Source organism: Pelodiscus sinensis, chromosome 1 (genome assembly GCF_049634645.1).
Source record: "Pelodiscus sinensis isolate JC-2024 chromosome 1, ASM4963464v1, whole genome shotgun sequence".
Lineage (NCBI taxonomy): Eukaryota > Metazoa > Chordata > Testudines > Trionychidae > Pelodiscus > Pelodiscus sinensis.
The window spans coordinates 4242595-4269873 of NC_134711.1; the positions used below are offsets into that span (position 1 = coordinate 4242595).

The 27279-nt window shown below is 45.1% G+C and overlaps 1 protein-coding gene across 3 annotated transcripts in view; it reads right to left on the reverse strand.

Moving 5' to 3' along the window:
- Positions 1-27279, reverse strand: part of NRF1 (nuclear respiratory factor 1) — a 135395-nt gene that overhangs the window by 61116 nt on the left and 47000 nt on the right. For all 3 annotated transcript variants that reach the window (XM_006120331.4, XM_025183218.2, XM_075925374.1), the window contains 3 exons: positions 13837-14068; positions 2713-2827; positions 886-1012 (listed from right to left, as the gene is read on the reverse strand). In XM_006120331.4, coding sequence (XP_006120393.1) covers positions 886-1012; positions 2713-2827; positions 13837-14059 — 465 coding nt within the window. In that variant the 5' untranslated portion in view covers positions 14060-14068. The remainder of the gene's footprint in view (positions 1-885; positions 1013-2712; positions 2828-13836; positions 14069-27279) is intronic.

A 27279-nucleotide genomic window follows, 5' to 3' on the forward strand; every position in this document is an offset into this window, starting at 1 on the left:
GCACCAGCATGGCCTGCCCGCGGCTGAAATGGACACACACCTCTCACCTAAGTCACAATGGCGCCTCGGTGGCTTCCAAGCCCCGAGCCCACAAGAGTGAGGCTTCGAGCGGCCCAAGTGGCACTGGAAGGTAGAGCACGTCACAGCAAATAGGGCAGGAGACTCGCCACAGATTGCATCTTCATCTTTCAGGGTGCGAGAGGAGCTGGAGTGGGGACTACTGGCCGAGGGGTTGCTAGCCAGCCCACATGCAGTGGCTAACGCCTGAAGCCCCTGAACTGCTACATGTACCAGTGGCTGGGAAGCACTGTAAATGTCCCATAATCATAGCTAAAGGCCGGTAACACCACACACACCTTTTGCCCTGGCAGTCCCACAAAATCCCTCCCCTTCTCCTGCCATGCACCTGTCTATGGTGGTACTGTCAGATCCATCCTACCTTACCCCAGGCTACCCCAGTGCTCACTAGTGCAAGCAAGACAGGCTGAGCGCCCTGATCTCATTCCTTCGCTCCGCACAGCAGACAGAACTGCACTGAAAGGCAGCCCTCTCTAGGGTGAGGCAGCAGAATCCAGGTGCACGATGAGCTCACAGCACAGAAACGGAGACAGGGAACATTTTGATGGTGACCACTAAGCTAGACTCCTGTTTTATGAGAGGAAACGGGGACCATTCGCACCTAAACAGAGCAGGTGGGACTTCAATATTCAGGCCGTATCTGAAAGAGCCACATTTGGGAGACTGTTCCCCCGATCCTTTGGCTCCAGGTGGGGGTGTTTTTCAAACCACTCACTGGCTCTTAGAAGCACTGGAAGCCACGATGAAACATGCACAGACAGCAAACAACCCACCTTAGAGCCTTTTCCCCTTCCCAGGGAGACTTACCACATTCTCCAAAGGTGCAGCACCAAACACTTTAAAAACAGGATTGGGTTTGGAGGGGGATATGCAAAGAACAATGGCCTGCTGCCCCACTCGGGTGGTGTACTCATCTAGCGTGGCACGGAGCTTCCTGAAACAAAGGAAGAAAATGGGGAACGGGGGATGATAAAATTAAGGTCCATTCCCACCACTGTTCTTCAGATTACAAATCCCTCTTCTTGACCCTGTCCATTCAAAATGCAGGTGTGAAAAGAAGCCTTGGTGAGCAACAGGGCTACACAAGCATCTCTTTGCTGCCACAGGCCTGCTGTGTTCCTTTGTGCCATGCCCCAGCTCAGCTATGGCATTTCTACTTGTCACAAAGAAATGTGTTCAGAAAAAAGAAAAGCAGCGAGTGGAGAGAAAAACATTTCTCTCTCGGCAGTGAGGTTAATGGCACAGAGAAAAAGCCACATCGGATCAAACCATTGGGCCCATCATGTCTGAGATTTGTCTCTAACAATGATGAACCTTCAATTCCTTATCGAATGTAAAAAAAAAAAAAAAAAAAAAACCCCTCCATGAAGCACGTGACCAACTGTAAAACACAGAGGAGGAATTAACGTCCTGACGCTTGCAGGTGATCAGTTAACACAGAGGAAGGAACTACCTTCAGCCAATGACTAACAATACAGAATTTATAGGAAGAGCACTTTGAAATGTTTTTACAGAGAAAGAATCTCTGATACATGTGTCAACTATTCTATGTTCTGCAACCACAACAATGCGGAATAATTCACTGGTACTTTAATCCTGCCCAAAGCCATAACTGACGTGTGGTAAGCAAGAAACAGAGACATTGCAACAGCTGGCTCAGGGAAATGCATATTCAGCCACTTGTTACATCAGTGAGTCTCTCTGGGATGCTTCTTCCATGGCGCAATGCTCATACTTACCATTTATTTCCTGGTATTCACATGTTAAATGATGTGACAGAATTGACAAGATAAAGGCAGTGACTTTGCTAGAGCACATCATGGGAAGTTTATATAGTTCAGGAGGGGGGAGTCTCCCCTTCATCAATGTTGCATAAAGTGGCAACTTAAAGGTTATCAATTCCCATGGGGATTTCTGAGCCCCCTTCCACAGTGGATGTTCTGCTAAGAGCGGTCATCATGCAATACCATGTGGACTCCCCAGTGTCAGACACACTAAACTAGGTCCCATCTGGCTCGTGCACAGATTTAAACACTGGACATTTTTATTGAGACTACCCTTGTGTGAAAAACCCTGCTACCAGCCATCTCAGGGTTTGCTAGAAGAGAGAGAGTGCAGGGACATGTGTTAGAACTATTGGGTGGCTTTATAAGTGGTCCCGTTCAATAATACAACACAAATACTGAATAAAGATGCATCCCTCCTGATGGTGGCAAATGGTTTGGACCATTCCAGAGCTGGGGTATTGTAGCTCTAATGGTTCTCAAGATAATGGCTTTAGCAGGAGTTCAGAATCCAAGTGGCAAAAAGCAAGATGGCCATTAGAATAACGTGGACTCCATTTGTGATTAGCCAGGAATAGGAATAAATAGCGAAGTCTATCAGGATGGCGACTTCAGTCTCTGTGGGTCACGCCACCATATATCAAAGCAGGGAAAGCTGCAATTTGATCCACCGATGCAAATTCAACACAGCTCTCAGGTTCAATTCAAATTGCCAAAGATGCCCTCAGCTGAGCAACATGCAGCCAGCAACATGTCCCTTAGTGACAAACGGGTTGTGGAAAGGCACAAAGAGGTGGAAACCGCTGTTAGCTCGTGCAAGCCACAGGCCACTGCAGGAGAGGGACCTTACCGTAATAAACGTGTCTGTTGCCTCTTGCGGATGGAGGGGTTAGACTCAAACACGTGGGGTCGCTTTCGTTTTTTACCTGTTGCCACGGCGGCAGCTGCTGCCATTCCCACTGGGCCTGAAATCAAACCACAAATGGAGAATCAGCGCACAACCTATTAACTGTACAAGGAAGAAAAATGACCATTATGCCAACTGGAACAGGGTCTGAAGTGCTCATGGGCTAAGCTAATACAAACAAACAAATAATGGGCCATTTGCCCATCTCTGGACCAAATTAATCAGCATTCTTTGCAAAACTGTCACCTCATTGAAACGTCTTTCCCTGCAGGGCTCAGAAGGGTATTTCAAGAAACTCTTGCCATGTTGACAGGCCTCAAGTTAGGCCTCATGTGAACGTTGCATATTTCACTGAACAGAATTCTTCTCCCAAGGATATAATTACTATTTGGGATTAGTTGTCGTATTCCCCCAACTACAAAAATAACCCATGTGCTGCAACCAGTGTGGCAGGGTTGCCAACCCATAGAAATTTCATTTATGGACAAAATGGGAAAAAATTTACAGACACTTTTTTTTAAATGGACATAATTTTTATATTATATTAAGACAACATAAATGGCCAAAAGTGAAAAGTAATCGTCGTCATTCATACATCACAAGAACAATATTCTATTTAACTCACTTTCATTTAGTTAGTCATGGTCCTGGATGTTACGTCACCTCAACCATTAAGCTAAATAAACAACTAAAATGTTCAATTTCCACTGCTCCACAGTAAAATGGTGAAGCAGCACAGAAGAAATGTCATTGTTATAGAAGAATTGCTGTTTTTTGAAATTTCATTGCACTTTTACGAAATTTACGGACACCTAATTAATTTTTTTTTTTTAAACAGACTTTACGCACATGTCCAATTTCGGCTAATTTTTTAGGGACTGGCCATAAATTTATTGACTGTTGGCAACCCTGCAGTGTGGCCACTGGATAATCAAGGTGCTAAAAGAGCACTCAAGGAAGACCAAACCTGTGGCACAGTCTCAGACTGAAATGTCCCTAGGGGAAGTTTGGGAACACATTGATAAATTTAACAGTAATAAGCAGGGGTCCTAGTTTTGAATGATAAAAACCCAAAATTCTCCAATTCAAAAAAATAAAAATCCATGTCTTCCCACAATTAAAATGAAACTCTCATCTTTAGTTTCCCTAGCCACAGTGCATATATAGGTATCGGTTGGATTGGGAAGACCATGTGTCCTATTATGACTGGGACAATCCCCTTTTTAAACTCTGTCCCGAATATCCCAACTTTTTTGGCAAAATTAGGAAGTGTCCTGTTTGCAAATGGGACAAATGCCCAGTTTGGCCAAAAAAGTGGGGCATGCCCCTTTCAGGGACTCGGAAGAACATTCAGGGCAGGGGGTGACAGGTGCTGAAGGGCAGGCTGTCGGCCTCAGGCCAGCCCCACAGGGTTTCCTGTATTCCCCTGGGGAAATATGGTCACCCTAACTTCTACTAATAGCTACAATATGTTCTTAATTTTTTTACAAAATATAAAAACTAAAATTCTCTGTAAAAAATGCCAATTCCATGTTTTTCCATAGCAAACTGATTTCTAGGATCCCTGGTGAGTCCCCAGCTGAGGAAAATCGCACAAGAGTTCTGAAGGAACTCAAATATGAAATTGCAGAACTACTCTCTGGGTTACATCATGTATGGCTTAAATTAACCTCTGGACCAGATGACCGGCAGACAGCTACTGTAATGCCATTTTAAAAAAATCTCCAGATATGACCCGGGCACTTAGACTGGTAATTCTAATTTCAGTACCAGGCAAATTGGTTGAAAATATAGCAAAGAACAAAACTGAACACAATATACTGTAGTTGGGGAAGAATTAACATAGCTTTTGTAAAGGGAAATCATACCTCCCCAATCTATTAGAATTGATTAAGTGGGTCAACAAACATGGAAAACAGTGATCTAGTGGACATAGCTTTCAGAAAGCCTTTGGCAGGGTTCATCACCAAAGGCTCTTAAGCAAAACAAGCTGTCATGGGATAAGAGTGAAGGCCCTGTCATAAATCAAAAAACTGATGGATGAAAAAACAGGAAACGAAGGGCAGGGAAAAATGGTCAGTTTTCAGACTGCAGAGGCAAATAGCGTTCCCCCAAGGATCTACAATGGAACAAGTGCTGTTCAACATATTCATAAGTGAGCTGGCAAGAGCTAAATATGGTGGTGGCCAAGTTTGCAGGCAATATTAAAGTACTCAAGATAATTAAGTCCAAAGCTAGCCACCAAGAATCTTACTTAGCTGGTGATAGAGATGTAGCCGTGTTAGTCTGGGGTAGCTGAAGCAAAATGCAGGACAATGTAGCACTTTAAAGACTAACAAGATGGTTTATTAGATGATGAGCTAATTTTTGATCTGAGGAAGTGGGTCTGGCCCAAGAAAGCTCATCATCTAATAAACCATCTTGTTAGTCTTTAAAGTGCTACATTGTCCTGCATTTTACTTAGCTGGGTGACTGAGCAACAAAATGTCCGCTGAAATTCAGTGTCGACCAATGCAAAGTAATGCACATTAGAAAATATAATCCCAAATATGTATACATGCAAAATGATGAGGATTAAGCTGTTACTATTCAAGAAAGAGATCTGAGTCACCATGGATAGCTCTATGAAAAAAAAAATTGCTCAATGTGCAATGGCAATCAAAAAGCCAACACAATGCTAGGAACTTTTCGGAAAAGGACAGGTAAGACAGGAAATATCATAATGTCACTGAATAAATCCAAGCTACACCCACAACTTGAATACTGTGTGCGGTCCCAGTTGTCCCGCCTTTAAAAAGACACATTAGAATTGGAAAAAGCACAGAGAAAGGCGATAAAAATGACTGAGCTATGGAACAACTTCCATATGGAGAGAGATTCAAAAGTCAGCTACTGTTCAGCTGAGAAGAGCGATGAGTAAGGATGATATGCTAGAAATCAATAAAGTCACGACTGGTATTCAGAAAGCAAAGCAGGAAGTATTAGTAACTCTTCACATGACACAAAAACCGAGGGTCATCCGATGAAATTAATCAGCAGCAGGTTTAAAACAAACAAAAGGAAGTATTTCTTCAAGAAATGCAAAGCCAGGCTGTGAGACTTACTGCCAGAGGATGCTGTGAAGGCAAAAGCATAACTGGGCTCCAAAAAGAATGACAGATGTTCACGAAGGATAGGTCCATCAATGGCTATTAGCCAAGACAGGTCAGGGACACAACGCCAGGCTTTGGGGGCTCCTAAGACACTGACTGCCAGAAGCCGGGACAGGACATGAGATGGATCATTCAATGGTTGCCTATTCTGTTCATTCCCTCTGAAGCACCTGACCCTGGCCACTGTCAGAAGACCGGGTACTGGGCTAGATGGACCACTTGTCTTACCCAGGAAGGATATTTTCATGTTCTTAAGAGAATTTAAACAGAGTAAAACCCGAGAGTACCCCTACAAAAAACCAGAGTACTAGAGAACATACTCCAGCCAGAAATAATCCTGCACCAGGGCTAGGGAAGAAATGACCTGTTCAACATAAAAGGAATTTTCTATGTTTAACTTATACAATTCAATTCCAGGTTGTTAGAGTTCTCTGTGATTGAGTAGTTGGCTCAACGGAGTCATGCCACATGTGTTTGGTTGTTGAAAGTACAGGAGGACCTCAGAGTTACAGACACCAGACTCATGAACTGATGGGTCAACCACAGCTCACCTGGAACTGGAAGTATGCAATCAAGCAGCAGCAGAGACCAGGAAAAAAAACCCAAATACAGTACAGTACTGCGTAAAACAAAACAAACAAACAAAGGGAAAGCTTCAAGGAAACATTTGACAAGCTAAGGAAACTCTGTTCATGTTTCATTTAAAGTGAGATAGATAAAAGCAGCATTTTTTGCTGCATAATAAAGTTTCAAGGCTGTATGAAGTCAATGTACAATGGTAAACTTTTGAAAGAAAACAGACAACAGTTTGCAATTAGAGTTACCAACATTTCAGGGTTACCGGGTGTTTGTAACTCGGAGGATCTACTGGACTGAAATGTACAGGAATCCCTTTGGCTCAGTTAAGCTATAGCCATCAAGGTACTGAGCATCCCTAATGACCTGCTGAGAGCCCCAGCAGTGGGCACTGACACCAGGAAATGCCCTGCCCTAAGATTATTAACATTTATAAAGCGAAAATGGGAAAAAGTCAGACACACAAAATCACAGGACTGGAAGGGACTTCCACCTAGACCAGTCCCCGGCATTTATGGCAGGATTAAGTCTTTTTGTACAGGTGATGCAGTTACCACTGTTCTGCTCCGGCTATTGATAACCTATTTAACGTTGTCCCTTTACAATAAACACCTGCCCCAGCTGCTTTAAGCATTACTATAGAAATAATTATGAACAGGAAAAATCTTCTGATGTGGGCCCAGCAGCATTGCTGGGGAATGGACATTGCTTTCTGCTCTCTAGCACCGGGCTCCACCTGCCAGTGCACAGAAATGCCCCAGGCACAGGGATCTGCAGAGCAGCAGGGAGCACCAAAACGCAGTGTTCATGTTCAAACCTCCGTAACCAAACTTCAAAGCCAGATTTCCTGCAGCAAGCGCTGCATGTTGGATTGAGTGACGGGGCCGGTTTCTCGGTTTTTGGTCACAGTCCATATGAAGAGAGAGTAGGGTTGCCAGAGAGTTTCAACAAAAATACCGGACACACTTGACATTATATCACAATCTACATTACATCTTAGTTAGAAAATACCAGACATTTCTATTTTCTCAATTTGTTTCCCCGAACAGAACGCTCAAATACTGGAATGTCCGGTTCAAAACTGGACATCCAGCAACCCTAAGAGAAGGATATTGTTAATAGCCTGGAGGAATGAACACAAGGCTTGCTTGGAGTCAGAAAGCCCTGGGCTCTCATTCTGGCTCTATCAATGACTTTCTATTTGACTCTTGCACAAGTCACAACCTCTTTCCCTCAGTTTCGCCATGTGTAAAATGGGAATGCTTCATACAGTTGTACAAGGGTGTTAGCTTGTGTTTATCTCTCTCTTTGAACATGAATTGCTACAGACATATTGTCATATTATCGGTGACCCGGAACTAGTGCCAAGTGCATGTAATGGAAAGAATAGAATTCAAATCCCAGATGTTGTTTCTCATCCCTGCCAAACCTGCGAAGAATGGGCAAATTATGGAAGGGCTGCCCAACACTCCTGAGATAGTTTGGCTGTTGGTGGTGAATTGGGTAGTCACGTGAACTAAGACAAAGAAAATCCAGCCTGGCCCTTCCACAAGCAGAATCAGAGCAACATATTGCCTGTGTAGTGGGAGATGTGAGATTACATACAAGACCCAGAAGACACTGCAGACTGGATCTCCAAGTCCCTGAATATCATATGACATGATTTGATAACTCCAATCTATAGCAAGGGAAGCATCGGTTGTATTGTATTAGGACAATCTGGTGATGAGAGAAGGCAAAAATTAAACAGAAAGAACAAAGACATCTTTAGCAAATTGTAAATTCATTAATAATTAGTCTTAAATGGAGAGATGAACTGGAGAACAGAAGTAGCAGCTGCCTTCATAGTCCAGCAGTTCTTTTTGCTGTATTGCCCTCTGGTGGCCAGTTCTATAATTTTATAGCATGCATTTAATTCAAACCTCTGAGTAAAATGGGACAGAGAAATACAGGAGAAGGAAGAATTTTTTGTTGTTTTTTGGGGGGAGGGAGTTCCCCCCATTTGTTGGTTTTGAATTACTGTTACTGTGAACTCACAGTTTGAGGACATGTAAGGAGAACTGAGATGTCAGGAGCGATCTAATGGTGACTTTGCTAAGCCAGAATTGGGAGGTCTCAAAGGGGTAGCTGTGTTAGTCTGTAACTTTAAAAACGAGTAATCCTGTGGCACCTTGGAGACAAAGTATATATAGTATCGTGAGCTTTCATGGGCAAAACCCATTTCTGAGCTCGTCTGAAGAAGTGGGGTTTGCCCACAAAAGGTTGTGATACTATATCAGAGGGGTAGCCGAGTTAGTCTGTAACAGGAAACACTTAAAAAACAACAAATAGTCTAGTAGCACCCTAAAGACTAACAAAACATGGAGATGGTATCATGAGCTTTCGTGGGCAAAACCCACTTCTTCAAATGACCGGAGTATTATAAGTCCAGATCCAGATATATATATATATATGTTTGTTAGTCTCTTCAGGAACATCTACACAGCAACATTATGCACCGTGGACAGCCCACAGCTCGTTAGATGTTAAGGTCCTCTTCGAATACGATGGACGAACATAATCATTTTGAAATAACTAAGTCCGTGTCTACACAGCAGGCAGTTATTTCAAAATAATATCAAAATATTGTCAAGCTGGAGAACTGCTTACTCTGACTCCTGTAACCCTCATTGTACGAGGAGTAAGGGAAGTCAGAGGAAGAGGGCTCTATTTCAAAATACATGCTGTGTGGATGCTCCCAATTTCGAAATAAGCTACACAATTGGCATAGCTCAATTTGCACAGCTTATTTCGAGGTGAGTCCTGTTGTGTAGGTGCCCCGGGACTACTCATTGTTTTCAGAATTAGGAGGTAACTCCATGAATCTACCAGACATTAGTTAGTATTTGTACTATTATTTTTTATTTATATTATAATGGCACGTTGGAGCCCCAATCATGGCCCAGGACTCCACAGTGGTAGGTGCTCCAGGATCATCTAGAGGCCTCAATCAGGTCAAAGCTCCATTTTGCTAGGCACTGCACTAACATATAGAAAATGACAAAGACTTTATAGTCTAAAGCAGGGGTGGCCAACCCGCAGATCTCAAGTCACATGTGCTCATTTCTTAAAGAAATGCAGCTCTTGGGTAGTTCTGAGCCGCTCACTCAGACTGCTCACGGCCGGCCGCTCTGCACACGCACCCCAGCGCCTGGAGGGAGAAGTGCATAGCAGTGACGGCTCCAGGAGCCAGGCATTGGGTTAAAGCGGGAGTGGAGGGGGAGAAAAGGAAGACGGCTGGGGGTGCCTGGTTCTGGGAGAGGGGGAGGGCATTGGGTTAGAGCAGGGGGGCTAGGAGTGCCTGGCTTTGGGGGAAAAGAGGGGAATTGGGTTAGAGCAGGGGGGAGGGGTTGAAGCACCTTAAACTCAAAGTCTTCATGGATGCAGAATAAGGCAGCCAACACAGAGGACATATTTAAATTCCAGGCCAAAAAAAGAATCAGCATGTACCTGGTTTACACTGTGTTTCTTTAAAGGCTATTGTTTGCCAGGCTGAAGCAATTATTCTGAGATATGAGTCTCTCCCTTCTTGTTTTTGAACCTCTCATATTTGCGATCTGGGCCAGACCTGAATTTTTAGAACTATAAAAAAGCTATAATCTTCACAAGTTAAAAAAATGAGGAAACCAGACCAGAGATCAACAAGCTGGAATGAAACAGGCACTTAAAATTGTGCTAATTTACTTCTCAGTTCAGTTTAATTTAAAAAAAAACCTCACAGGACATAATAGAGCAGTAACGGTAAATTTAAAACACGTGGTGGGGATGCTTTTTTTAGTGTGAGAATATTACTGTATTTTTAAAGGTTTTCTTTTTTTAATTTGATATTTGTTCTTTGTCAAGTTCTCTGAAGATCTATAGACTGGCCGTCAATTTTTTAAGTGACTAGAGACTTTTTTATTGGTTTTTGTCCAAAATGTCCTGTAATATTATTTTTATTACTACATTTTGTGTACTATATCTATCTATCTATAGACAGATATAGGTAAAAATAAATATAGAATACATAGCTCTTTGCACTCTATCCACAGCTATTTTGGTTCTGTGTCTCTAACTGGTCGGCCACCCCGGTCTAAAGGAAAGAAAGGAATCAAAAAGGCAAGGACACGGAAGCTGGAGACAGAAAAAGTGAAGTGAGACGTGAGCCTCGCCAAGGCAGCGAACACACTGAGCATGGTCCATCCGACACAGGAATAGGGTTCTTACACAAAGAACAGCGCTTAAAACCTGGGGAGCTGGGCATAGTGCTTACTATGACTATTTATGGGAAGAAAAACTTGGAAAACTTTTTTTGGGGGGGGCAGGGTATGTGTGTGTAAATAACAGCTAATGAGGGAATAACTCACCAACTAATTAGAGGTAAGAGCTGGGGAAAAACTAGTTTACGTATCTAAAACACAAGACGAGGCTGGGAACACTGCAAAGCTCCGTCTGTGACCGGAGACGGTAGAGAAGGCACTGGGGTGGGGGAACTCACACATGCGCAATGCCTGCACAGTAGAAGCGTGTGGCTTGAGGTGCACGCACGCACGGCTCCAGAGACACTGCTCTGAAGACTCCGGAGGAAAGGTTCAGCGGTGGTGCACCAACTTAACGTGGAGCACCCACAGGAACATCTCGAAGAAGAAGAATACAGACTTCCAGCGGGGAAGGAACAAGAGGTATAGATGGACCCTTCAGAAACCAGTATCTAGGCATCAGATTGTCCTTAATGCCCTCCCCTAAGAAAAAGGAGAGGGACTCTGTAGAGCTGGTGGCCAATTTTTTTGAAGACTTTTTCCATCAGAACAGTTCTTAGGTTCAAATCAGGCAGAGCAGGGACCGGAGCAGGCAAGCTATTAGTGATTCTGGAGTCAGTCGGTCACATGCTCTTGCACTCTCTTTTTTCGGAAAAGGTCTCCATTACATTCCACGCAGAACAAAAACAAATGGAAAAACCTCAAGTGTTTGTTTTTTTTAATGGAATCTGTGTTTTCTGGCCAGCTCTGTGGCTCCAACACAAAGGGTGAGAGTATAGGGTGTGTGGGCAACAACTCTTCCATTTCTTTTTTGGTATTAACTTCTCCTGCTCTGTTGGCAGATCTCCAGAACAACTACGAACCCTTCCCTTCTGCTCTGGAGGCATTTTAGCAAACTGGCTGCCAACCCAAACCAGATAAATCTCATATGGTCTGCAAGTTCCACCTTTCATTGACTGAAAAGGACTTCAGGCTCTCACCGGTCAGTGGTTCATATGAGACGGACATCCACTCATCCTCTCCCAGCTAGGGCCATACCAACGCTTCTTTGCCTGAGTCCCTTCACTGGATTTCTCTCTTCTAACTCATCAAATTCAAGTTAATCATTCTCCCTTTCAAGGCTCTGCACAACCTCAACCCTCCTACATCGAATCCCATTTCCTACCCAGAGCCAGCCCAAGCTACGGGCTGACCGGGCTACCACCCAGGGCACAATATTGTAGGGGACGCCGCACGGGGCTGCTGGACGGGGCGGGGGCGGGGTCATGCACGCGCCAGGCGCCCTGGGCGGGGTCACACATGCGCTAGAGGGCAGTGCTGCACTCCCGGGGCGCACGAATGGCTCGGGCCGGCCCTGTTCCTACCACATGCAGCCTGCTCTCTCTCCTCAGGAGGGCTCCTTACTGCCCCCTTGCACCTTTCTTATGTACTGCATCAGAAGCTTCTGAACAACCCTTCGAGCAACAGCTGCCTCTTGCTCTCCCACTCCTGAACAGGCCTCGGCTTTGAAGAAAGCTAGCTGGCAATTTTCAATGCTGAGCATATTCTGCTGTACAATACTCTGTACTGCACCTTCTTGGCCCATTAGACTGTGGGCTCTTCAGTGCAGGGACTCAAGTGTTCAACACATTTAGGTATCACACCCACAGACACATTTACTGCATGATACTGCAGGGGATACTAAAAGAATTCAGTCAACGTTCACACCTTCACAGGTTGCCCAGTGTTCAGCAAGTGCACTCCAAGGTTTCACTTTGGCATATCAATGACTTTAGGCCAGTCTCAGATTGGTAATCTGCTGTTATATTTGAGGCCAATGGGGTTAGGACCAATCCACGATTTTAAGCTATTTACTTGTTCCCATAACATAAAAACTAGGAGTCACCAATTGAAATGAATAGGCAGCAGGGTTAAAACAAACAAAAGGAAGTATTTCTTCATGCAGCATACAGTCAACCTGTGGAACTCCTTGCCAGAGGATGGTGTGAAGACCAGGACTTTAACAAGGTTCAAAAAAGAACTAGAGAAATCCATGAAAGATAGGTCCATCAATGGCTATCAGACAGAACGGTGTCCCTAGCCTCTGAATGTCCCAGAGACTGGGAATGGGCAATAGGGGAGGGATCACTTGGGGTGTGTCTAAACTACAGGGTTTTTTTAAAAAAGTAGCCTTTTTTTAAAAAAAATCTTCACCTGCATCTAGACTGCATCCGTGTTCTTTTTAAGGTAAATTGAAAGCATTCGGCAGTTTTTTCGATCGCGGTAAACCTCATTTTACGAGGAATAACGCCTTTTTTCGATAGTACTCTTTTGAAAAAAGGCGCTATGGAATGCAAACGGTGCTTTTTCGAAAGAAAGCGTCTAGACTCTCTTTTGAAAAAGTGGCTCGCTTTTTCAAAAAAACTGCTTGTAGTCTAGACGCTATCTTTCGAAAGAGGCCTGTAGTCTAGATGTAGCCAGAATGATTCCCTGTTCTGTGGACTCCTGGCATTGGCCACTTTTGGAAGACAGGATCGTTGGCTAGATGAACCTTTGGTCTGACCCAGTAGGGCTGTTCTTATGTTCAAGGAGATTAAGTACCGGCTCCACTGGATAGACTTTGGATTGTTTTCCTACTTAAAATATGCCCTGGTCCATTAGTAGCATCTTCTTAGGTGAGGCTAACAAGGTGCCGTTTCCTTCCTAGTCTGGTTTGGGGGGATTAATGGGGTTATTTTGGATAGTGTTCTGTAAGCCTCACTGTTTCATTTGGTAATGGAGGCTGGTTGCCCTCTGACATTTTCTGCCTTTCATTTACCTTTCTGTGCAGCAATCGGCTACTGCTAGCACTAGACTTCAAATGATAAATATCTTTCCCCTCCACTGTGGATGTCAACAGGACGTTACTCAACACCGCAACGCTCATTCCATTGGCATTGCAGGACCCTGTGATTAATCCTGATGCAATAACCACCCCCGCCCAGTATGGTGAAGTCACACAATTGCACTCAAGTGGCATTTGCAACCCACAACTGAATGATGGGACATCGGGCTCCTAGCCACGAGGGCTGAAGTAAGCTTACCTGCAGCAGCCAGGTGAGCAGTGACTTCATCGGTAGCCGTAGAGTTGAGGATATCAGAGTCATCGTAGGAGGTATCCTCAGGGGAAGATGGCGAATCTTCATCTGCACTCAACATGCTGTGTTCTGTGTAGGTGGCCACATGGACCTGCTGCACCTGCTGGGCCACTGCATGGGCCTCAATGGTGTCCATGTGTTCCGTCTTGGTCACCCCGTGTCCTTCCATGAATAGCTACTGTTAAGGGAGACAAAAAATCACAGGGCAGACATTCACCAACTGATACACTGTAATACAAATGGGGTTGCCCACCTCTCCTGCCACCCTCAGATCACTCCGCTGACGAAGAACGAGAAGAGACATTTTTAAATTGTGTTTCCTGTTTAGACTCTAGGCATCGAGTCAGAATGATTATGGCCGAACACAATGGTTTCATGAAGTACCCTTGCCTGACAGGACTTAGCAGTGAACCACTGAATGAAGGAATAAATGTGTAGCATTTATATAATGTTGTATATTCTCAAAGAACTTTACAAACGTTAATATATCCACCCTCACACAGTCCCTGAAAAAGCTTGGGGGAAAGACTGGAGCAAAGAAATGGCAGGTATATGCACAAGCCATATGTTACGTGACACTCAGATTGATAACAGTCTCTCTGCTCTGTTACCACTGAAAGGCTTCATGGAAGACTTTTAAATGGTGAAGTGTGAATGGAGAGGTTTTAAGTGGAGAGGTGTGAATGAAGAGAGGGTGGTTATCTAGGACACAAGACGTGGAAGATCACTGCAGGCAGACATAAAGGAAAAAATGAGGAAGACGAGTGTGCAGGGCAGGACATAGATGCATCTGTTAAGGAGGAGGTTTGCATGGAGTGAAGGGCAAGGTAGGAGGAAGAAAGGGAAGCAAGAATGCATGTGGGGTGATTCAGAAGGAGAGAGGAAGCCAAAAGTGATATTTGAGAAAGGGCAGGACATGGTCAAAGCTGTGGGAGACACATTTTTCAGTAACATTTTCAACAGAGCGAGACAGAAGTAAAAAGAAAGAGTTGCAGCAGTCCAAGCCAGAAATAATCAGAGCTCGGATAAGGGATTTAGCAGTCAGGATGGAAAGGAGAAGACTGAGTTGAACAAATCTGTAAAAGAAGAGCTATCTGGATTTAGCAACAGCCTGCATGTTGTTGGGCGTCAGAGAAAGACATTATTCAGTTTCTACCACATGATGTTTGAGTAGGAGTCAGAACACCCGGGACAAGAGGTCAGGTGTCAGGAGAGGTAGATTTGGAAGTATCCACCTATGCTGTGGACAAAGACGACGTTTCCAGGCCTTTTTGAGACTTGGATTTAAAGCTATGATCTTAGCACGATGCATTGACTAACACATGCTACCACCACATATGGCTCACTAGCTCAAGCAAGGTTCTATATATGACCAGTAAGTAGGCGCTAATTGGTGGCCTAGAGAAGAGATTAAATGAAGAGGACGGAATCCAGAGGGCAGCAGTTCTAGGACTGTATTGGAGAAGTGGAAGTTCAGGGGTCGGAATAGTCTCAAGGAGCTTGGAGCTAAAGGGAGGAGCAAAAAACAGGGTAGCAGAAAGGTGAATGGGATAGACAGGACGCAGTGCCCACATTTAATCCCCTTCCAGATTTTAGTTACAGGCTGGTTTCTAAAGCCTATGCGTGCCAGCCTCGTCTTCACCCAGACCCACAGTGACACTGCAAGGAGTTCTACCATCACGGAAGACAGTTGTAGCCTAAAGGACACCAAACATGGGATACAAGCCCTTAGAATAGTCCATGTAAAACTGAAAGAGTCTGTTCTAAAATCTCTTCCCACATTCCTGGTTATCTAATAGCATCTGCTGCGTCAAGACAGATCAGATGCATCCCAAGTGCAAGAAACACAATTCCTCAGATAGCTTTTTACTCTTCAATTATTAAAGAGGAAAAATAATTTAGAGAAACGGATGTGAACCCCCAAGGACTTCCCCCCCTGCGCAATACTATGGGAAGTTACCCGGGGTGCATAAGAGAGTGCCATCTGTACTGATGCTGAAGGGTGTGTACATGGATTGTGTGGAGTGCGATGGTTTGAGGGATGACATTAAGGCACAACAGGCAGGACGGGGAAATCGACAGGAGGTTTAATGATCCAGATCTAGAGTTGGTTGAAGCAATGGGCAAAGCAAAGCCAGGCAGCGAATGATACTGGATACAGAGAAGGAACAGTGACGCCCACTGTCACAGCAGCACAAAAGGGGTCTGGAATTTCATAAGGGATCTAATTAGAGCAGGCTTTTAAGGTTTCAGGATTACCAGTCAGGTAGCACAGCTTACTGGGAGCCGGTGCCACTTCTGGAGGCAGCCAGCATGTCCCTGGAGTCCCCCGGGGAGGGGTAGCAGAGAGCTTTCTGTGCTGTCCCCGCTGGCAGTGCCATCCTGCTGCTCCCATGGGCTGGGAATGGGGAACCATGGTCAATGGAAGCTGCAGGAGCTGCCTACCCCTCCACCACCAGGAGCCACTGCGGGGAAGCGGCATAGGGCTGGACAGCGGGGCTGTGCTGTGGACCAGGAGCTGCCTGAGGTAAGTAGCACCTGGCCAGAGCCCGCACCTTGAACTCCTCCTGCACTCCAACTCCCTGACCCAGCTCAACAATCATGGTCCTCTAAACAATTTTCCTACCCAGGTGTGGCCCTCAGGTGAAAAAGTTTGCCCATCCCTGGGTCAGGTCCTATGTACTTGTTCTGGGGTCAGGCCCAGCTGAGGTAACCATGAGCGCAATGTGGGCTCCAGGGTTTGCAAGCACAGGCAGACCCATCAACCTCTCCCACCCAGTCAATTGGCAAATCTAATCATTTGCCCAACATTTGGGCAGCCTCCCCTGCACTTAAGAAGAGAGTCATTATATCTATGATCCTAATAGGAGGGCCTGGGACCTCATCAGAAGCCATGACAGCAAAACTCAGGTCAACATTTTAGGTGAGGGAGCGATATATTATTTATAAGGTTCAAATTTGGTCAGTTATTTTTAGTAAAAGTCATGGACAGGTCAGAGTCAATCAACATGGAAGCCCATGACCCATCTGACTTTTAAAGAAACAATCGGGACCAAGAGCTGACTGAAGCTCGAGCCGAGTGGGATGAGAGCCCGAGCCCTGCTGAGGGGTTGGAGGACGGGCTCCAGCTTCTGCCACCTGAGAACACTGATGGATCTAGGGCAGTGGTTCTGAACCTGGGGTGCACACACCCCCTGGGGGTGCGAGATGCCCTTTCTGGGGGTGCGAGACATGCCAGATTTTTATATCTTAGGTTTAAAGAACTGAATTGTTAAATATCCAACAATTTTTAATAAGAGGTGTGAGAACATATTTTGAGAACCAAAGGAGTGCAGGCTGCAGTAAGGTTAAGAACCACTGCTGGCTGGCAGCTCTAGCCCCAATGGAAGTGGAAAATGTCACGGAGGTCTGAAAGTCACGGAATGCACGACAATCTTATCGTAACTTATTTACTAGTACAAAAGAAGGGAATCAGAATACTAGGACTGGAAGGGACCTCGAGAGGTCATCGAGTCCAGTCCCCTGCCCTCATGGCAGGACCAAATACTGTCTAGACCATCCCTGATAGACATTTATCTAACCTACTCTTAAATATCTCCACAGATGGGGATTCCACAACCTCCCTGGGCAATTTATTCCAGTGTTTGACTACCCTGACAGTTAGGAACTTTTTCCTAATGTCCAACCTAAACCTCCCTAGTTGCAGTTTAAGCCCATTGCTTCTTGGAAGAGGCTTCCAAGGGTGGCCAGAAGGGCCTAAACTGCACACACTAATTCGAGTCATTTTTCTTTCTTTGAATCTTCATGGCAGGTTTCTCCCTTATCACCTTTTATAATACACTTTTCTGATGTCCGAGAGATTGCACAACCACTTCTAGGAGCTCGTCTACTATACTACAAGCACCACATGCAACACCAACTGTATAAAAAAGTGTGAGGCTCTATCAGCTTTCTGCGATGTGTTTTGAGCTCCTGAAGGAGAAGCAGCAGGAAAGTGCCAACTATTATTAGGGGGTGGAGTTTTATTAATCAGACAGTGTCCGAGCAGTAATACACAGGGAAGTTTCTAAAGGTCAGGGTGATACTGATTTATATCACAGCTGGTTGGCGTGTCATTCTAAAAACAGAGACCTTATTCCTGGAGTGGGGTGGGAAGAAGGGTTTGGTCACTGTAGTATTCAAGTACTTGGGTTGATTACATGGCTCACATGAGAGTTTATGTAGCTTGCCTAGCCTGCAGGAGGAAGGAAGCATGGTCTAGTGGTCAGAACAGAGAAATGGGAACCAGAACTCTTGAATTTCTGTAGTTCCCTTACGAAAGGAGCCTCTGACTTTTACTGGGAGGATCCTTTGTGCTGCAATTTAGCCCTAGATACAACTCCCATGAGCCTTTGGGAAAACAGGAGGGAAGGGTGGCTCTTCCAGGCATGGAGAGAGTTAGTAGTCTCCATTTTGGAGAGAGGAGCCAGGCTACTGGTGGGGAGCCTTTTCCAGGCCAGGAGCTGTTGTTGCAGTTAGAGCCTGTTACGGAGAGCCTGCTGGGGCTTGGATTTAGCAGGCTGCTTCGCGGGCTGTTGATTGTCCCTAGAGGGGAGAGTGCTCGTGGCCGAGAGGGGCCTACGTAAACCTGCACCGGAGGTAATGGTGAGTAACTGGGATGTTTGGAAAAGTGCTTCCTGGGACAGAGCACAGAAGACAAACTAACTCCTTGTCCAATGAGAGCTAGAGTGAGCTGCCCAGGGAACCAAAGCTAGTGGCATTTAGTGGGGCCTGCTCCAGTGGCAGAGGGATTGTGCAGCTGGCTGCCTGCCCGTACTGATGAACACACAACCTGCCCACTGCTGTCTCCACTCCAGCTGCAGACCTTCAAGCGCGCCCACGCAAGCGTCTGGGACTCTGAATCCAGAGGAGTACACTCTCTGGGGTGGGATAAATGGTGGCAGTGTAAATGCCAGATAGATGAGTTTCCTTTCTTCTGTGTACTTTGTTAATTAATTTTATTCACTTTTAATCGGTTAAACCCAGTTTCTTTAAGTTGTTAAGTAAAGGTGTGTTAATTCTAATTTAATCAATTAGATATATATATATTAGTTATAAGTGTTATCTTGGAGTTAGATCCAGATTATTGCTGGAATAATTTTATTCTTGGAGGCACACCATTAAGTGTGTACAGGGCCAGCCAGGTGGAGGCACCGCAATTGTATATTCTTTAGGAGCCAGGGACTGCAGCAAGGGGGCGGATAAAGAATCCCCAATTAAACATCACCACTGGAGTACTGAGGATCTCCTTTTACATTAAAAACATCAGGCGTCCAGGCACACAGGTGAGTGTGACCTGCTCCCAAGTAGCCCAGGGAGTTATAACAGGGTTACATTTCATTTCTGACATTGTCTCTACAGAACCTTCACCAGGCTAGAACAAACCACACACAACAGAAATTTGTTATGTCATTTAATGTGCTTCTGGAAGTAGCTCAGACACTAAAGTGATAACTGCAGTATAGCAGCCGATATCAAATTGAAATTGTTTAACCATCTGATATTAGGCATGACATAGGAATAACCCCATCACCCATGCACTCAGGGAAGATTTCTCACGTGAGAAGCATTTTGATATCTTTGACTAAAAGCTGCCAAATAGCATTGGAAATAAGAAAGATTGAGTTCAGACCACAAGCATATGTAGCTAAGATGATGTCTATAATCCAGGGACTATATCAGCATAGCTGTGGCACCATGGTTATGTGGCATTACCTCCCACCCCCTGCAACGTAGATGGAGCTTACAACAGGAAGGGGTTTTCCATTGCTGTAGGGCAGCAGTGGCCAACCAGTGGCTCGTGAGCCGCATGCAGCTCACGAAGGAAAAAATTGCGGCTCCTGATGGAACCGGGACAGAACCGGAACCACTCAGGTCAGCTGGTCTCACAGCCAGGCCACTCTGAGCTGCATGCGTGCTCCAGCCTGCACCGTTCTGCTCATGGCCCACAGTGCACTGTGTCATATACTGCACGTGCTGGCCGGGTCGCACTCAGCGTCCCAGACTGCACATGCTCAAAGCCGGCCGCTCAGAGCATGTGTCCCAGCGCCTGGGGAGATGCGTGTGGTGGTAGCAGCAGCGGCAGCGGCTCTGGGACCGGGGCATAAGGTTGTGGGGAGGGGTATTAGGTTAGAACGGGGAAGGAAGCCTGGCTCTGGGGGAGGGGAGAGGAAGGGGATTGGGTTAGATGGGAAGGAGGCCCTAGCTCTGGGGGAGAGCACGGGATGGGGATTGGATTGGGGGAGGGGAGGGAAGGGGAAGGGAAGGGAGTAGGAATCCCGGTACTGCATGCCAGCTCCAATTGCTCAGGAAGCACGTGGCTGTCGTGGGGAGCAGAGGAAAAGCACGCGCTTCCTGAGATGTTGGAGCTGGCATGCAGTTCTGGGACACGGACACGGACACGGACACGGACACACCCCTGCACAGGCAGGCAGCAGGGGGAAGGGCCAAGTGACAGACCGGGTGTTTCAGGAAGTGTGCCAGCTGTTTATGGGGGGAGGGAGGGAGAGGGGAAGAGCAGCCTACATGCTTCCTGAGACCCAGGATCCTCAGGTACTAGCCAAACTGTCCCTGTCCCCTTCCCCTGGTCAGATCCCCCCACCAACAGGACCCTTCCCCCACCAGCACAGTTGGGACCACATTAGTGAGGCTTGGGGTTATTTGGAGGGGTTGTTTTTTGCATCTCACGTGTGTGGTCCCGACTGACTTTTCTGTGGGGCAGTGACCCCTGACTCAAAACAGATTCCCCACCCCTCTCATAAATAAAGACAATGCTGAAACACATTGTGTTTGACATAATATTTTATTTAAAAATGAAGCCTGGCCAACAATCCCCCAATTGGGGCCAAGTCCCCATCTGGCTGCAGCATCATAATACTCCTGCACTCCCCCAGACCCCAAACCTGAGCCTATCATACGCTGGAACCCCCTGTCCTGAGCCTCTCACATCCCCAAAACTCCTGCACCCCCACATCCCCAGTCTTCTGCCAAAATACTCCTGCACCATCCACACACTGCAAATCTGTGTCCTGAGCCCATCATACTCCCAGCCTCCCTGCCCTGAGAGCCCCTCATGTACTCCAGCCCAAACTCTTGCACCCTCACAGCCACAAGCTTGCAGCTTGCTCAGCACCCCAAAGTAAAGACTAGGGTTATGATTATCCAGAACTTTTCATGAAATGTGTGTAGATTTTGGTGAATTGTTTCAGTCTAAAAAATAAACCAAAAAACAAAAACGAAACCCTAAAAACTGAATAGGTATTGAAAATGAAGAAACATTTTCAAAAACATTTTCAAATGTTTAGACTTTAAGTCAAAGGACTTTTCTAAAATTACCTTTAATTTTATTTTAAAAGTTAGAAGAAAAGGCTCAATATCTAAGGGAATATTTGGTTTGAGGTGAAACAAAGTGCTTCAATCAATCCAAAATGATTTTTTTGAGTTTTCAAAATTACTAGTTAACCAAAAACCAAATTATTTTCAGTCAGTCCTACTTTAAAGTGAATAGGCTTGATGGACCTAGCCTTTTCCCATTCAGTTACTCTGCCTCTTATACAGATACCCAGTGGCCTTTTTTTTTTTTTTTTTTTTAAAGAGCAATGCAACATGAAATATTCTCTTCATTTTCAAAAAGTTTATCAATTTAGAGTTGACATTAGACCAGGAATGACCAAGCATGACTTTACAAATCAAAAGAGCTTAATGTCACCCTTTATTATAGTGGCATGGTCTCTGGAGTCTACTACTGTCCTTACTGTGAACAATGCTCCATTTAATTCAGAATGCAGGCTGTTTGAATCACAAAGCTATATTGCATACTGGGAAATGTAGTCTTCAGAGATTTCATGTTTAATATTAAACTATACAGAATCACAGAATATTAGAACTGTAAGGGACCTCGAGAAATCATCAAGTCCAGTCCCCTGCCCTTACAGCAGGACCAAGCACTGTCTAGATCATACCTGACAGGTGTCTGTCTAACCCGATCTTAAATGTCTCCAGTGATGGAGATTCCACAACCTCCCTGGGCAATTTATTACAGTGTTTAACCACCCTGCCAGTCAGGAAGCTTTTCCTAATGTCCGACCTAAACCTCCCTTGGGGCAATTTAAGCCCATTGCTTCTTGTCCTATCAGAGGTTAAGGAGAACAATTTGTCTTCCTCCTCCTCTTATCATACCCTTTTAGATACTTTAGATCAGGGCTACTCAACTTTGGAAGCCCCGGGGGCCACAATGTTACTCATGGCACATGCCGAGGGCCATAACGTATGTGTGGTTGCAGATACATGCAAATACATATGCAAATAGCTCCTTTCACACTGACGGGCATGAATACAAAGATTAAGGCAAGACTACATAACAGACAAACCTCATTTAAGTCAATTCTGCTGATATTAATGAAATGCAATATTTACTCCACTTCTACCCATGACAGCACTTTTAATGAGCAATGACAATTCAGCAATTTAACTTCTATAATGAATATCAACAGAAGACCATTATGACGACTATTTTTTTGGTTTGGCTCCCACCCATCGACGGTGTGTTGAACTCCACATAAACCCAAACTGCCCCACAGGCTGCAGGCCGTGTGTTGAGTAGCCCTGCTTTAGATACTGAAAACAGCTATCATGTTCCCTCTCAGTCTTCTCTTTTCCAAACTAAACAAACCCAATTCCTGCCCTGCGGGAGGTACAGCAGGGCTAAGGCAGGCTTCCTACCCACCCTCACTCTATGCTGCTCTTGGAAGTAGCTAGCACATCCCTGCAGCCCCAGAGAAAGGGAATTTCCACACGCTGTCCAATTCCTTCAGTCTTCCCTCATGGCTCAAGTTTTCTAGACCTTGAATCATTTTTGTTGCTCTTCTCTGGACCTTCTCCAATTTCTCTACATCTTTCCTGAAATGTGATGCCCAGAACTGGCCACAATACTCCTATTGCGAACGAATCAGCTCTTGTTTTAGGTCTATCCCTTTCAGGCACACATCTTCCCAATTTAGACAGGAAAGTGTGAACCAGAGGCCTCACTGTGGAATACTGTATTTTGACAAATCCATGACTACCTAGGACAAAGCTGTGTTGTGTGGGGCCTTAAAAACTGACAGCAACAGCTCGGATCTTCCTGTTCAAAGGCAAAAGCCTTGATCTCATTTAGTTCTTAGCAGTGTAGGCCTATGACACACACGTAGTTGAGCAGGTCTATGCAGTAGAGGGCGATAGTACAGATCTATGCAGTAGATACTCTAGCCAGTACCTTAGTGCTACAATATCACCAGTTGCATTTTGTCAAAGACATCAACCTGTCTCAACTTGGCTCCCAAAACATGAGCTTCTCAGACCCCGTACTATAGTCTGAGAGCTGCTGTTACGTAGCTACATAGCACTACGCAGAGGAATTAAAAGAGGGTGGCTGTAGTCAGCTCCACAGGATGCAATTTGACATGATGCTCTGGCTCAGTAGTTCTCAACCTATTTACCACTGTGGGCCACATATGCAGCTCTCTCTTATTTGGGTCACATCCTCACAAAACATGTACTAAGTGCATGGCCCCGAGGATGGCACATGGGCCACAGTTGTGTGTGGAATAGGCTACAAGAGGCCCAAGGGTTGAACGCCACTTCTCTGGCTCTTTCAGAGGAATGTTTGGACACTTTATTCAACTATAAAATTGCAATCACCGCATTTTTGAGACTGTAAATGAACAACCATAGAACTGACATTAGCCCCCCGTGGGTACGCAAAGATACATGTGCACGTTTGATCTAGTTATTGGCAACATTCTAGTTAAGTTCACAGTACACACTAATAGGCCTTGTCTACACTACAACCACTCGGTCAGTATAGATATACTGGGCAAACTCCCTGGGATAGACTCTTCGTATGCTGACACGGAGGAGTTTTCTGGTGGGACTGTAACACCAGCTTCCTGAATTATGTTAGCGGGGTGCAGGTAACAGCACTTTTCTATTGGCACAGCTACGTTTATAATGGGGTTTTGCTGGCATCGCTATGTTGGGTAGGCAGTGTGGTATTTTTCCTTTGTATGCCTGACCAACATAGCGATGCCAACAATACACAAAGTGCAGGCCTGGTCTTGATCTGGCGTTTCTGAGACTGTCCCATATCATGATTGGTCATGTTAGCAGAGGAATCATTAAGAAAATTATTTCACCTCTCTCCAATTCCTCCCATTTATATTTCACAACTGTTTATGGTTTCTTGCTCTCCCTGATATTGTTAGATTTTTTGTTCTTGATATTTCTTGCCTTCTATTTATTAAGTGTGTGTGCATGTATGTACACATTTCATGTGAGAAACCACTATTTGCTCCAGCTAATAAAGCAGAGTTCACCATCTGCATAGGAATGATATAGATACTGATCTCCTGTGCAAAGTGTTTTGAGCTCTACCAATGAAAAGTGCTGTATGAGAGTTGGATATTAATATTATTATATTTGGGTGACAAAGCTCTTTAAAGTCGGTAACATTGGGTTCCAGATCGGGCAAATTCATTCAAGCCAGACAGACAAGTTCTAATATATTGACAATTAGACTAGTCTAACTGAAGAAGTTTAAATTAACTTTATTTCATGCAAGGTTTTTGTTTGGTTGTTTTTTTTTTTTTTTTAGTGCAAGAAGAGAATGTTTGTTTTGGTTTTGTTATTTAATTCCCTCTCCCCCCATTATCTGTAGCAGCTTCCAAGCCCCAGATTTTCCCATATCCCAGCTCCCAGAAATCTTGCATCGCCATGATGAAGATCACAAAAACTGCATTTGTATCTTTCAAACCTACTGTGTTATTCTTACGGATTGTCTCCTCGGGTGAAGCCAGTCCTAGTGGCCATGCATATTAGCCAGCAGTTTCTGCAGGTAACCCTCAGAGATCAGCAAGCTTGTTTCTGAGCAAGTTTATTTCTATTTCAACAGTTAGGCAAACAGCTGTCTTACATCCAGGAAGACTAAGGTCATGTCTATACTACCCCTTAAGTCGGTAAAACTTACCTTGTTCAGGAGTGTGAAAAAAAGTGTTGTTCTGCTGACATAGCTACCTCTACTCATTTAGGTGGTTCTATCATAGTGACAAGGGAGCATTCTCCTATTGATATAGAGCAGCTGTATGATCAATCTTACTACGGCACAGCTGTATCAGTACAGCTGTGTGCTGTAAGATCGCTCTTGCAGACATGACCTAACACTGTGATGCCTATGAAAACATTCATAGGGGGGCTGGACTCGATGACCTCTCGAGGTCCCTTCCAGTCCTATGATTCTATGATTCCCTGATTGTTGTAATTCAGTCCAAAAGTCTCTGATAAAGTATTTTCACATCCAAAGGTATTTTTTGACCAACAACAAAAATAAAAGCCCCTCTTTACGCCCTGTGCAGCAGATTCATATCTTTCTAAATCAGAGGTTTCAATCAAATTTTCTATTGACACCAGAACTAGAAGAATAACAATCCTATAGGAGGACAAAATGAAATTACTAACTTATCTGAAAAGATCATAAGAGTTGAGGCTGCAGGCAAGAAACAGGAAACTGATCCTATTAAGCATGACGTCTACAGGAAATTGAGCAAACAACCACACGGATTAGACTGAGGCCTTGCCTGCACATGAAAGGTTTTGGTATTACTGAAGGAGTAAATGTGAATGGATGTAATTGACATAACTCCCTGCGTGGATGTTCTTTGTCATATAAGAATGACTTTTTTCATCTTAGCTTATGTTGCTTGGGAAGCGGGTTTAAGTTAATCCCTTCCCAATGCTCGCACTACAATAAGTGTCAAAACCAGGGGAGGGCAGTAAGGAATAGGCCGACATAACTATACCAGTATAACTGGCTTTCCCACTTAGACAAACCCTGAGCATACTTCAATCTCACTTCCTTACCACAGAACTATTAATCCTTCAGAGGCGGTAGGAAACATGTGAGATCAGGGTGCTGAAAGGGGAGGTATGCAAGAAAGGATTTCAGCCTCAGGATATGGGCCACAATATGAAGTTTGAGAAGCATTATACTAAATGACCAGAAGCATGATTGTTATGGCTGACATTTAAATTGCCTGTTCGGAAGCTTCAGGGGGTAGCCGAGTTTCTCCTGTACAGACTAACTTATAAAACAACAAATGATCTGATAGCACTTTATAGTCTAACATGTTTTGTTAGTGCTAGCAGACCACTTGTTATTTAAATTGCCATTACATTTCAGAGTTAAACACTCCATGAAAGAATCTAGACCAGTAGTTCTCAAACTTTTTGGCCCGCGGACCACCTGGCTCAATGCAAACCTTTCCACAGACCTCCAGTTGCTAATGGAAACTCACCATTAATTACATAATTACGCCCGAGCCATTTTGCCAGTGTTGCAGCTGGGGAGAATGGTTTAATTTAAATTATTAAACAGATCAAGTGTTTTAATTTTCTCATGTTTATTTAAAATGAAGTTTGCTAAACTAAGTAAAATATTAAAGCAAAGAGCGCAAATACCAGACTGTCCGGTAGAATACCAGACACCTGGCAACCCTACCCCTGGGAGGGTGGGGTGAAGAAAGCCCCAATGTTCCCCACCAGATCCGGCTCGTGGACAGAAGCAGAGCAAAAGCGGCTCCATGTGCAGCACGACTGGCAGGGAATGTTTTTTGGATTTTGGGTTTGTTGTTTTTTGAGAAGAGATCCCAAAGGCTTTAATAAGATGCTTGGTACAAACAGGCGGGGCTAGTCAGGGCAAGAAGCCGAGGGCAGCCCTACAATGTGACTTTGCGGAAGGCTTTCTTTTCCACATACTTCAGCCAATATTTCCTCTTGAACGTGTCCCACTCCCTGGGCTCAGTCAGGTTCCTCTTCTACAGGCTCTTGAACTGGTCACACAGGGTGGCGCCCTTGGACTCCAGCGTTTGCAGGGACTCAGCTGGCTCCGTGCTCAGCTGCACGTCCAGGTCGGGCTCTTCATACCTGAGCCTGCCCAGCCTCTGGGGCTTGGTGGCCTCTGCCCGTCTCTTCGCCACACACACCTGGCACCTGTGCAGCAGCTTAGCCTCCTGCCGCTTCATCAGCTGCCGGATGGCTTGGAGCCAGTAAAGCTCCTAGGACTGGCACTGTGGCGCCTTCTTACCCAGTTTCCAGGCCTCCAGGACTTTGGCTTCCTTCTCCCTCCAGCGCTGCTGTTCCAGTTTCTTCTTGCACAGGGGGAAGGTCGGGGTTTTCTACACCTACACCCACACACCCACACACACACCTCCTTCTAGTAGGAAGCCAGAGCTGGTGCTGCAGCCTCGCAGCTGTGCAGTGACCACGAGGCTGTAGCAGTAGTGCAGGCTCCCCGCTGCATGGGGAGCTGAGCTCGAGCTG